Source organism: Callorhinchus milii, unplaced genomic scaffold (assembly GCF_018977255.1).
Source record: "Callorhinchus milii isolate IMCB2004 unplaced genomic scaffold, IMCB_Cmil_1.0 Scaffold5, whole genome shotgun sequence".
NCBI classification, from domain to species: domain Eukaryota; kingdom Metazoa; phylum Chordata; class Chondrichthyes; order Chimaeriformes; family Callorhinchidae; genus Callorhinchus; species Callorhinchus milii.
The window spans coordinates 16995092-17008499 of record NW_024704746.1 but is presented as its reverse complement, the minus strand read 5'-3'; the positions used below and the strand labels follow the sequence as shown (position 1 = coordinate 17008499).

The 13408-nt window shown below is 40.8% G+C and overlaps 1 protein-coding gene across 1 annotated transcript in view; it reads left to right on the top strand.

Moving 5' to 3' along the window:
* Positions 1–13408, top strand: part of syde2 (synapse defective 1, Rho GTPase, homolog 2 (C. elegans)) — a 41912-nt gene that overhangs the window by 11626 nt on the left and 16878 nt on the right. Inside the window, exons 3-4 of the mRNA XM_007887198.2 lie at positions 5272–6371; positions 9953–10079. Coding sequence (XP_007885389.2) covers positions 5272–6371; positions 9953–10079 — 1227 coding nt within the window. The remainder of the gene's footprint in view (positions 1–5271; positions 6372–9952; positions 10080–13408) is intronic.

Here is a 13408-nt window from a genome sequence, read left to right as displayed (position 1 = left end):
TTAAAATCAGATGGAATTGTAGGATATTGAGTTCAGTTGTACAGAGAAGTCAAATAAGAGTGGCTTTAGTTTGTCTTTTGCGCCTTCTCTGGTAGGGATTCTGCAGTTACATTACTCGTCCTTCTGTCACACATAAGTTTCAAAAAGGCATTTGAGTGTGTTGGAGTTGTTCGTTATTATTTTCGAGAGAGAAGGGGTAAATGTGACAATTTTTTATTGAGAGCTCACATAATGCAAAGACAATCATAGAACCTATTACATAACTTGCATACAATAAACCTGATCATAGGTAATAATCCCAATGCATTCTGCAAAAAATATTAAGTGGCCTATTTATTTCAGTAAATTCTGGGAATAGAAGATCTTTGCACCTTCTATACACCTATGTCCTTTCAAAACTCTCGAAGGGTTTTGTTTATTTTGGCACCATTCCAGGTATTTGGTGTAGATATCGTACTGCAGTCTGCTCTTGGATAAAATTCTTTGCAGTTAACCATGCAAGGAAGTACGCAAGTGACCATCTTGAGCAAGGAAACTTTGGCTGATACGTGAGGTAGGAAACGGTGGAAGCATCTGCATGGCTGATATTGTATAGACATCAACTGGCAGTCCTTAAGCAGCTGTCCTTCACATCATTCTGGAGACCAAGTATTAGCAGGCTGTAAGAGACATCATAGATTCACCCACCCACTGTCTCCGCTCAGCTGGCTCCAACCACCTGTTTGTGCCTCATCCTCTCCGCTCCACCGTTGGCAGCTGTTATTTCAGCCAGTACACCCTGAAACTTTGGAACTCTCTCCTTCAATCCTCCGCCTTACGCCATCCTTCCCCTTTATCAGGGGATCTACTCACGCCTGAAGATCTTCCTCTTCAGCCATGCTTATGGTCACCCGCTCCCTCCCCTGCTTGGCGCCTGGCTCTGCCACTGCTATGCACTCCAGGACTCTACCCCCCATGAAGGCGGTTAAATAAATGCAAGTTGTTGTTGAACTAGGTTGGAATGACATTTACCGACTTAAATTAGTCATGACATTTATTTTGTCAAGTGACTACTTATTAACTGAACAACTATCACATTTGTTTAATGTGATAACAGTATTTAAGTTTAGGTATAATCAGACGTTACAAAGTCCTGTACAGGTTCCTTTGTCTTGATGGTATACAACAACAACAACAAGATTACATTTGTATAGCGCCTTTCATGTCGTGAGGACGTCCCAAGGCGCTGGACAGAGTGCAGCATTTCAGACCCGAGCTGTGGGTGGGGGAAGGGAGGGGAGGGGAAGGCGGGTGGCCGATAGGATGGTCGAAGAGGAGGGTCTTGAGGCAGGACTTGAAGGAGGCTAAGGAGGGGGCGAGGCGGAGTGACTGGGGGATGGAATTCCAGAGGTTGGCGGCAGAGTGGCTGAAGGCTCTCCCGCCAATGGTGGGGCGGGTGGGTCGGGGGTCATGGAGCAGGCCAGAGCCGGCTGAGCGGAAGGAACGGGCGGGTTGGTAGAGGGTTAGGAGGTCGCAGAGTTAGGATGGGGAGAGGCCATGGAGCGCTTTGTATGTGAGGACCAGGATCTTGAACTGGATCCTCTGAAGGATAGGGAGCGAATGGAGTCGGGTGAGAGTGGGGGAGATGGGGTCACGGAGTTTGGTGCGGGAGAGGGCACGGGCTGCAGAGTTCTGGATTATCTGCAGCCTGTGGAGGGAGGAGTTGGGAAGGCCGACAAGCAGGGCGTTTGCATAGTTGAGCCTGGACGCGATGAAGGCATGAACAAGAGTTTCAGCGGCCTGATGGGTGAGGTAATGGCGGAGTTGGGTGATGTTACAGAGGTGAGGGAAGGCAAAGCGGGTCATGGCTTGAATGTGGGGGAGAAAAGACAGTTGAGAGTCGAACAAGACACCTAGATTCCTGACTGGCTTGGTGAGTTGTAGTGTGCAACCCTGAAGGTTGATGCTGCCAGAACCTGAGGTGCAGAGGCCCTGGCGCGAGCCAATCAGGAGGGCCTCAGTCTTGTTCACATTCAACTCTAGAAAATTTGCCCTCATCCAGGACTTGATGTCCGTCAGGCAGTCTGTCAGGACAGCAGTGGTCCTGGAGTTGAGGGTTGAGGCAGAAAGATAGAGTTGGGTGTCATCCGCATACATGTGGAGGTTGATCCCATGTCTGCGGATGATGTCACCAAAGGGGAGTATGCAGATATTAAAGAGGGGAGGGCCAAGGACAGAGCCCTGGGTGACGCCAGACATGACAGTGCGGGGGCTGGAAGAGAAACCGTAAGAGGCAACACAGTGGAAACGGTGAGAGAGATAGGAATCGAACCAGGCAAGGGCAGGTCCGTGAAGATTGAGTAAGGCGGTGTATGAGGATGGAGTGGTCGACAGTGTCGAAGGGGGCAGAGAGGTTGAGGAGGACAAGGAGGCAGAGGGAGCCCTGATCACAGATGTTCAGAATGTCTTTAGTAACTTTGACCAGGGCTGTTTCCGTGCTGTGGGCATTGTGGAAGCCGGATTGGAGGGGTTCAAAGAGGGAATGGCGAGAGAGAAAGGAGCGAGCTGGGACGCGACGACTTGTTCCAGGACCTTGGAGAGGAATGGGAGTTTAGAGATGGGGCAGTAGCTGGAGAGAAGGGATGGATCCAGGGAAGGTTTTTTCAAGATGTGGGTAATGACGTCTGTTTTTAGGGGGGTGGGAACTGGACAAGGAGAAGTTGATGACAGGAGAGGGGACAGAAGGTGGTGCTGGGAGACGAGGAGAGAGGTGGGGATGGAATCGAGGGAGCAGGTGGTGGGTTTGAGTTTGCGGACAGTCGTGGTGAGGGAAGAGGGAGAGATAGAGTCGAAGGAGTATGGGGGAATGGGTGGGGGGTGGGTCATGAAGGAGAGGTGATGTGGGGATGGTTGTGAATGGGGCTGAGGTGGCTGAACGTATCTCCTCGATTCTAGATTCGAGGAAGTCCAGCATCTCGTTACAGTTGGAGTTAGGAGAGGATGGGCGAGGTATGGGAAGGTGGACGGTTAGTGGTGGAAAAGAGAAGCCTGGGGTTGTCCTTTGCCTCCCAGATAACCTTGGAGTAGAAGGAGGATTTGGCGGAGGCAAGAGCACAGCGGTAGGTCTTGTTGTGGTGAAGCCAAATCTGCCATGGACCGTTAGTTTGGATTTGGTCCAGGCGTGTTCGGCAGCTCGCACTTGTGCCTTGAGGGAACGGAGATGGCTGGTATAAAGCTGTTGATGTGAATGATGAAGCTGAAATACAATTTAAGAAATCTATAAAATGATTTAAACTCTCAGTACAGTGGGATAATCCAAAATCATGACTCCCCTCCCCTTTTCCCAGCTCTATGCTTCTGGCATTGGCAGAGTTCAGATACAGATTGGCAAATCATGAACAAATCCCTGAACAGAATAGCCCTGTCAGTGTGTTATAGGGGTCAGGGATCAGATGCACTACAAAATTACATTTGTATAAAGCCTTTCACGTCGGGAGGACGTCCCAAGTCGCTGGACAGTCAGGGATTTGGAGTTGTGGAAGTAAAGGGGATGTTTGGACTTGTTCATGTGGGCCACACTGCTCCTATGCTGTAGGGTGTACTTAACCTCCAGCACTCTAGATTTCTCTGGCTTCTGCCCAGCAGGTCACCAGGTCACTCCATTCCAGCGAGATTGTCATCACCGAGAATGAAAGTTAAACCGTACATATCTGGATCACTGGTCTGAGCTAAAATAACTGATTATAACTGAGATACCAGTCAAAGGCAAATCAGTTGGTTCCAGCATTCCTGGGCTATGAAGGGTAAAAATCATACAGGGTAACTATTTTGAATCTCTATCTAGTGACACTGACTGAAAAGCATCCTTGTGTAGACTGAGTTGGTTTGGCTGGCTCAAGTAATCTCTTTATGCTGATATAAGAGGAATGTAGATTTGGGTAAAGCACCAGAGTGTGGTTGGTACCATTAGAACTGTACAGAACACAAGTCAATGCCTTTGAGGGGGTGGAAGAACCTAGTTCCACACATAAATAGCCCAGACTTTTATTTTGGAAGCTGCATTTCCATGTATTCCATTGTATGTTCCTCTCCTCTTTGCTTTCAAGTATCTGCCAGCAAATGAGAGATTCATTTTGTGTGGTCTAAAAATGGCATGAGTGGTTAATGAATGCTGTAAGGCAGTCCTGCTAATGGTGATTGCTCTGTGATTTACAGTACAAGGAATGGTATTGTCTCAATTTATCAGATGTCCCATTTTTGATTATTTCTTGCCAGAGATGCACAACAAGCAGCTGGAGTATAGGACTTCCACTGTTCATAAATGTGTGCTATTCCAGCACAGAGATGCAGATCACCACAAAAACTCTGCCTTTGTTTCCTTTAAAATCAGCCTTTTTTAATATGGTTTTAACTTCAGGCACTGCAAATATGTGCTTCTAAAGCACAGGTTAATGGTGTAGCTTTAAAATTATAAATGTACATTTAGGATGATATCGGATTCCCAGGCTTCATGGCTGATATTCTACTTAACTAATTGTCAGTGCCCTGTTTAGTGTACAACATTCCCTAACTTGCTGTCAACCATTTCATCCTCCTGCTGAATTTTACTTTGCACACAAACTGGCTATAGAAGTGTATTGCCAAGCCAAACTGATTTTAATTAACGAAATGAGTCACAACTTACACATGCTGATTTAAAAATTCTCATTTGTAATTCTTTACAGTGTTTAAAATAAACTTGGCACTGTCCTGCTTCACAGCAGCACCAACTTAAATGCCACTGTGAATCCAGAGCTTATTGAATAATGGAATGACACCAATCTGCAGTGTTAGATATTTAGAACACTTAATATATCAAAATAATGCAGGTTACATGTGTACAATCTGAATTTGTCTTTGTCTATTTCGTCATTCTAAAATTAAACAATTCAAAGTTACAGTTTTTTACAGAGTGGTATTTTTGAAATGTCTTGTTCTTTTAACAAATGACTGGCAATTTAAAAAGTCTATAGGTTTTTATAATGGCTTATTTTTATCTTCTATTTTAAAGAGCCAATATTGAGGCTGAGTCTGTTTCTTAGTTGCATGAATGTGAAAAGTAATAACTGCAGTGAAAACTTGTTTTTGTAGAGCAGTGGCAATATTTATTTTGATACAACCTGATACAATTGTTACTGAACTTTAAATGCTGGTTTAAAAAAAAATACTGCTTTAATTTAGGTTTGCCATTTTGAGAGATTGAATGTACTTCATTTGAGTTGTGGTAATGTTTCATTCCTTTGGTTTTATTAGCTACCACTGATCCTTCCAATGGTCCTGATTGTTCACTTGTAACAGTAGCAACAACAACTCCAGAATTTTCTCCACCTTCCAGCCCAAGCCCTTTGAAAAAAGGGAGTGCAATTAACTGGTCCTTTCCAGAAAAGATAAAATCTCCACGAACTGTGAGGAAGCTTTCAATGAAAATGAAAAAACTGCCTGAACTCAGCCGCAAGTTGAGTGTTAAAGGGACTGCAAGCCATAACAGTAACGATAATCATAATTCTTCACCCAAAGCCAGCCACGGATCTTCCTTATCTGGAAACTCAACCAACGCTGCAAGTAGGAATGTCATTAGCCGTTATCACCTGGATACAAGTGTTGTATCACAAAATGACAAGAAGAAAAGTACAGGGAGCTCCAAGTCAGCCAGCAAAGGCGGGTATCTTAGTGATGGAGATTCACCAGAACTCGTGGCAAAGGCGGGTAAGCACTCGTGTGATAGCAAATCTGGAAAGGGGAACCCAACTACAACCACTCATAAAACATACAGTACAGAAATTGATATCGACGCTTTCAGACATTACAGCTTTGTTGATCAACCCAAGTGCTCTCAATATATTTCAGGACTGATGAGTGTACATTTTTATGGGGCTGAGGATCTGAAGCCACCAAGGATTGATTCAAGAGATGTTTTTTGTGCCATACAAGTGGACTCGGTCAACAAGGCCAGGACAGCCTTACTGACGTGCAGGACCACATTTCTGGATATGGACCACACATTTAATATTGAACTGGAGAATGCCCAGCACCTTAAGCTGGTGGTCTTCAGCTGGGAGCCAACTCCTCGTCGGAACCGAGTCTGTTGCCATGGTACTGTTGTGCTCCCAACACTCTTCAGGGTTGCGAAGATGCATCAGCTGGCAGTGAAGCTGGAGCCCAGAGGTCTGATTTATGTGAAATTGACTCTGATGGAGCAGTGGGAAAATTCACTTGACAGTCCAGACGGAGTACGGGAGCCAGTGGTGTTTGGTGTTGAGGCACGGAAAATTGTTGAAAAGGAGAATGTCGGCTTGAGGGTACCCTTGTTGATGCAGAAATGTATTGTGGAAATTGAGAAGAGAGGGTGTCAGGTAAGGCAATGGTCAAGTTAAGTTCTAATGAAAAAAAAGGTCCATTTTTGAGTTTTTCATATGCGTTGCACAGCATGCAAATGCAATTGCAATTTTTCAGATTATTTGATATCGATATGCTTCGTGGGTCTTATAAAAAAGTCATGGGCTTCAAGAATATTTGCATTTCCTGTATGTTGGTTTACTCCAAACTGTGGGAAGGAGTAATAATTTAAGTACACTAGTATGCATATACTATTCAGCACTCAAGAAGGTATTTGCAAAACTTACCCATAGAGGACACGCAAGGTGTGTTTTCACTGTTAGCATTTTGATTATTTTTTTTTGTGGGAGGAGTGGGAAGAGGAAAAGACTTTGCTGGATTCTTGCCCTAATGGTATGATATGATCTTCAGGTGAACCTTGTTTTTCTTCTTATAGAAAATGAGAAATGGTGAGTGCACAGATAAGATTGCTGAAATAAGTATTTGGCCTTGGGAACATGGCATCTGTACTCAGTGCAACAAGGCAAAATGGACCCCTTCATGTCATTACACCAGCCATCTATGTGCCAGTATTTGGAAGAATAAAGCCACTTTGTTAGTTGGAAGAAATGAAGCACAAATGTTTCATTCATTAGTAACTAAAATAATGAAATAAATTTACTAGTGCAATTCAGCGCTGACTTCTGAATAGGGTGGCCTTGGATTAATGATTTAAAAGTTTTTTTTTAGCAAGTGCAGGTTGCTGGTGTGTAGTTTGTCATCTGTACTGATGAAGACTATTAATAATATTCCATGCCATAACATGTAGCTGATCATTATAATTAATGGTTACAGAGCGCCTAATACAATTATGCTGCGCACATTGCCTTACTGTATAGCCATTTTTCCTGTGCAGGTAAGTGAGAGTTGTATAAAATACTGCGATCTAAAGTGATGCTATTTCAGTATTTTGTATTTGGTGCAAGATCACCTGGTGTTAGTTATCTTGCAGTACTTCAGTTTTACGTGATGCATATGTAAAATTATCACTCTAAAACCTTTTAGCTTTGCGGTGTTAGAAAAGCATTGACTGTTCCATTCCATTGACTTTTCTTACAATTTCACCAGGAATGTGAAACTGGTGAGCACATCTTGCACATGCAAGTGGATGGAGCTTTGCTTTCCGTTGAATGGATTACAATGGGAGCAGATTGTATTAACCTGAGAGGCTATTCATTTCCACCGCTGCAAAAGCATGTGTCTGATTCAGGTGGTGACTTTGGTGTAACCAGAACAGAATCGTTAGATGTGTGGTGTAGAGAAAGTGACAAGCCCATAGCTTTTCTTTTAGCAAGCAGCAAGTATTTATGTTGCGAAAAATGTTAATATAGTGTTAGTGAAATAACTTTTTCTGATAGATTGTTAATGTTTACATGGCTTAGGTGCGACATTGTTAGTGTTTTAGCCTATCCAAGATAATACTATGGATAATAATGGATAATAATATCCATGGCATTACTTTCTTTCTTGTATATTGCTTAATTGGTTCCACATCAATAAATCCTTTTATGTTACTTCCCACATAGTTATAACTAAATAAGGCAGCTTCCTGGAAGAACTGTGTTGGTTTCCCTAATTGGAGCTGACATGGGTTGCAGCAACGGTGCAAGGCTCGAAAACAGCTCTGGCTTTAGTAATGCTACAGGATCTTTAGGAAAATAGTGATTAGATAAGGTGCCCAAGAAAAACAAATCCCTGTTGATTTTTGATGAGACTGTCAACACGGGAAGTGCAGACTGTGAACTCGAGCATCATTGACATTCCACTACTCCCGAACCAGGAGTGAAACACTTTTGCTTGATGGAATGCAGGACGGCAGATGATTGTGAGCACTATTTTGATCCTTGGATTATAAAAGCAACCTTGATTTATTCTTGATGCCTATAACGATTTGTGGGGATACTAAAAGTTGCTAGCCTCTTTATCTCACTGAATCCATCTGGTAAGAGTCTGACTGGTTAGTCATTTAAAATCTTTTCTGAAGTAATTATATCAGAGTTCATCCTACAACCGTGTAACTATATTTTTCTAAAGAACCCATTCCATACTGTTTCATTAGACAGTTGCCCATGTAATTGCTGTATAGTAACTGGAGAAGCTAGATGTTGGCTGTATAACTGATGTTCACTTATCAGCTCATAAAGTATCTGACTGGCAACCTGTGACCTATCTAAAATCTTGTGATCGGGTTTTGGCTCTTCTGAGACCAAACGGCTGATTACATTGGAGATATTCACTTCATTTGCTTAAGGCGTCTTATCATAACATTTTCCACATTAAAATCCCAGAGCAAGAAATCATCAAAAAAAAGGTAGAGGACTTCTCTGGGATGGGTGGGTGAAAATTCAATGAAGTATACATATGACAATATACAGTATGCTCTCAAAACCCTGTAATTGGCAAGTTAAAAAAAATAATTTGAGATACAAATGTCCTTTCTGAATAACACTTGTCACAGTACATAGTGTTATACTACGAAAATAATCAGCAATATCATTTTGGTCAACTTAACATTTAGTAGCAATAAACATCAAATAAATACTTGATTGAGACGTGCGTAAAGGCCCTAACAGTATGGAGCAGAACTTTTGAATGACCTGTGAATTCTTGTTTTTCTCTCCTTCATTCTTCATTTGTTGGTTTGGGCCAACTTCCATATGTTGGTTTATTGCTTGATCCTCTTGTAAGAGGATCAGCCACAGAGTCCGCTAAGGGTATGGTCTCATTGAAGATATAGAGTTACTGGAGATGAAGTGGTTGAGATTTTATTTATGATTCTAAACTGGGTAAATTGGAGGTTAAGGCTGAACAGCATAAACTCGAATGAAGATCACCTTGTACAGCCTAGAAAAGTTAGAATAATACTCTGTCAGCAGTGTCCATGTCAAAACTATGCCTTTTTAAAATAGTAAAACTAATTATGGTTGTGTAATCAAAATATTTATCAAACGTACATCTTAGCAATACAACAAAATGGTTTGCAATTTCAATTCAGTTGGTTAGAGCTAACTATTTTTGAGCTTAAAAATAACCAAAAGATCCCAAATTTTTGTACTTTGAAAATTTACAGTAAAATAGCAAATTTTTTTTTTTTCTTGGAGCACTCTATCCACTTCCACCCTAAATAAATGTAGACGACAAAACGCTGCTAACACCAAATCAATGGAATGCATGGAATTCTACGGAAATATTTTTTCGCTTTATTGGCTTATTTGGTGACATTTTTAAAAAAGTGTCATTAAATAAATTGTGGGTTGATAAGATTAATTAGAATTGAAGTGTTATGAAGGCAAAAATGGCAGCTAATTTTCACCAGAAATATTTAGAACCTCCTCAATCTTCCCTCTCGCCCCTGTTAGATTTTCTAACACCCCCCTCCCACACACCGACCTCCAGAAAGAAGAAATTCTCTTTCAGATTGTCACTATTGAACGGAATTCAGTGGTCTTGGCATTTTAAAGATCAATTTGCCTTTACTGCCTAAGCAGAGGTATTTATTAATTAATATGTGTGTTTCTGTCCATAATAGTAGTTTACCATGTTGTGACTCTGTTCCCAGGTGGTGGGCCTGTATCGTCTTTGTGGCTCTGCTGCAGTTAAGAAAGAACTTCGAGAAGCTTTTGAACGTGACAGCAAAGCAGTGGGCATATCTGAAAACCTGTATCCGGATATTAATGTCATTACAGGTAAATATGGAATAGGTTTTGTGCTCTCATGTGGTTCAGTGTTTAGATAACTTCTGGGAGCTTTGAGATCTCTTTAGTGGAAAAATAAGAAAAGCTCCTGTAATCCCTTAGCTCATGGCTTCATGCCAAATATCCGGTGTTAGTCATAATTACTGAATTGTTAATACTCTATTTAGTTTAACACAAGACTGAAATTTCAACCTATTTTTCTGAATGATGATTGAAACCCATGTATTAAGCAATTTTGTTTTACTGGAGACTTGTTTTGTTCCTATCTGGAATTAGTTAGAATTTGTTTATTAACAATCAACTGAGTAAGTCTATTGTTAACAGCTGGCTGGCACCCTGGCAACAACCTTCACGTGGCTCCAGTATCACCTAACTGTTGTAGCTTGTAGTAGCTTGTGAAACCATAGGACCGACACAGTAAATGATGAAGCAGCCTCTAAATACATGTTCAAATTTTCCATTAGCAGCTTTAAATAAATAAAACACTTGATTGTCATAAGTTGTGCAAAGCAGGTCATTGTTTTGAAAATGTGGAATTTTAAGAAATACTGACATTGGAATTGAATTAAATGTTCACAAACACTTACAGTTAGTTGCTTGCAGTTCTTTACAAAATTCAGTAAAAATTGATTGTAAAGTAAAAGACAACAATCCAACATTTTAACTTAAATTTCTCTCAATGGCTCCGCGACACTTGAGGGTAAAAAAAAGTTTCAAATCATTGGAGTTGAAAAGTTGGTAATCTGATTATAGAATTGTTCGGAGCAGATCTTTGAATTCCCTTCAAAAATGTTAACTGTTGTGGACTATCCAGCAAGTTTGTGAAAATTTAGCAGCATTCTTTGGTTAGAATACAGAAACGGTGTAGCGTACAGGCAGTTTACCATCCGATCCGATGAAGTAGTGGGTATCTAACATTCATTGTTACACTGATATAGTGTTACAGGGATATGGTGCAAAGAAGGCTACAGCCATTACATTTGACAGTTGCCTTTGAATGGTGAAATAGTGCAAGTAAAGAAAGGCAGTTCATGGAACTCTGAAGAAAGGAAATCAGTGTAGAAAATGCTATTGTCTTTTTTGTACCTGCCAGAGGCAGAATTATAGCTGGGGTCACGTCATTTTGTAGACATCTTTTACAGACTAATCGTTGAATGCCTATTCTTGTCACCTGATTTCCCAGATCAATAACAGATTCGTACCCCTTTGGTATACTTGAGAATTTTTTAAAAAACGGTTTGTAGCACCAAATAATTGTGACATGTGTGCACTTGTGTGAATGTGTAAGGCTACTGAGGACTTCCTTGCTGCATGCATGTCTTAAGGACACAGCATGTGTTTACATAATCTGTATACCTTTACCCCAAATTGGGTGACTTGCTTACCTATGTTTAGTTCATCAGCATATGTTCTTGGTTACCGCCATAAACGTCTCTTCGAGCTGAGCACAGCAAACCTCCACCTTTAGGGGAAGCCTGACTGAATCAAAGATTAAGAATGTGGTTCAAGGCATAGCCACCGATTTCTGGAGTTACAATATGCCAATAATATTGTAATTGGCAAATTAGACCACGTTAATACTTCTACACACATTTCCATAACAATAAAACCAATAGTGAATGGTATCAAGTAAATCATTCAAAATTGAAACTCTACATGTAACTATTAATCCACTAAAAACTCCACCAATGTCTGAACACTATCAATCCAAAATATTAATCAATATTGAAGACTTGTTCAGATGACATTCAAGATGGATGGGATTGAAACCAAACCAAGCCAATAACAAACTGCAAGACAAAAAAAGCCTATTACTGTACTTAAACTTTTTATACTATGTAAGAACACTGATTCATTCATTTGGCCACAATTCTTCATTTAAACCAATTACCATGAATGGAATAGTGTTGATAGTCCAGCATTTTCATTTGCGAAGCTGGGTACAAGGCACTGGACTCCCAGATCATTTGACAGCTAGTCAACAAGATACCTCGGGAAGAATGGTCAAATAGAACGATATCCAATTATAATTTCATAGCAACAGAAGCAAGCTTGTGAAAATTAAATCACCAAAAGAGTGTGATATAATTCTGAAAAAGTTTTTTGGAAATTGTGGCTAAAGTGTTATGAGATAGCATTTTAAGTATAGTGAAGTGTTTTAACCATTCATTCTTCACATTAAATTGTTAATAAGTGGAGTGAGTAATTACATTTAGAATGGGGATGAAAATACAACATTGCAAATCAGCTCCGGTGAAATATTGAGCCCTCTGCCCTCCAGTCTGGCCATTTTCATCCAAAACAGATTGCTTTTTCTGTGAGCACCGTTTAGAATTGTAGGGCAAAGGGGTTAATCCCTTCAATCATTTAGGTTTTTTTCTTTTAGTTTATGTGACACTTTGAAGCTTATTTCCCAGTGTGTACTAACCTTGCAGGAGGACTGCAGTGTGAAATTTACATTATTCAAAGTTCATCAGTAATAGCAAATGTTCAATTACATTGAAACATCAGTAACTTGATATGAAAGGTCAGAATCACTGCAGTGTTTTAAGATGAACAGAATTAAGTGGCGAGTGAGACTGATGCTTTATTAACATTTCATCTTCAAGTGCTGTTCAGTTGCTTTTAGTTTAAGATTGGCTTGATGTAGATCAAAGTATAAACGTTGCTGGCTGTGCAGCCACATTATTTTCTGGAGATTTTGCTTGGAATTTTTTCTGATCGCTAATTGTGCAAATTTGCAAGGCAAAAATGTTCGGTTAATAATTTGACACGAGTAGACAGTAACGTTTAAACTCTATACGCTATATTCTTAAGTGATCTAGATTGAACGAGTGAAAATTCATTAATTCAAAAATAAGCACAGGAAAGAGTTATCCAGCATTCTAGTGCTACCTAAACTAGTGAAGCTGTTCATTAGTTCAGGTGAACTTGCATTCACCCTGCAAATGTGCTTTTGTTTGGTAAATGGCTTCTTGAGTGACAAGGTTAATCTTTTCACCAAGCTATCATTACCCTTGCATGTGTGTGATGTAGCTATTTAAAAATAACATGGTTTGCATGTCATCCCAGCAGCCATAATGAAATCCTGTTAAGAAAAAAATGCATAACACCGAATATTGGCGCCGCTCGTACACTTAACTAGACGGGGCATAGTTCAGGTAATTGACCTTCTAAACGTCTGACCCCTGGGATACTTGAAAGTCTGTGACCCTGGAATGCGAGTCTATATCATTAAACACAAGACTAATTAAAGCTGGCAGACTGCAGGACCGCTGGTGGCTGAAAGTTAACTGTTGTCTTGAGAACTACTGTTCTTC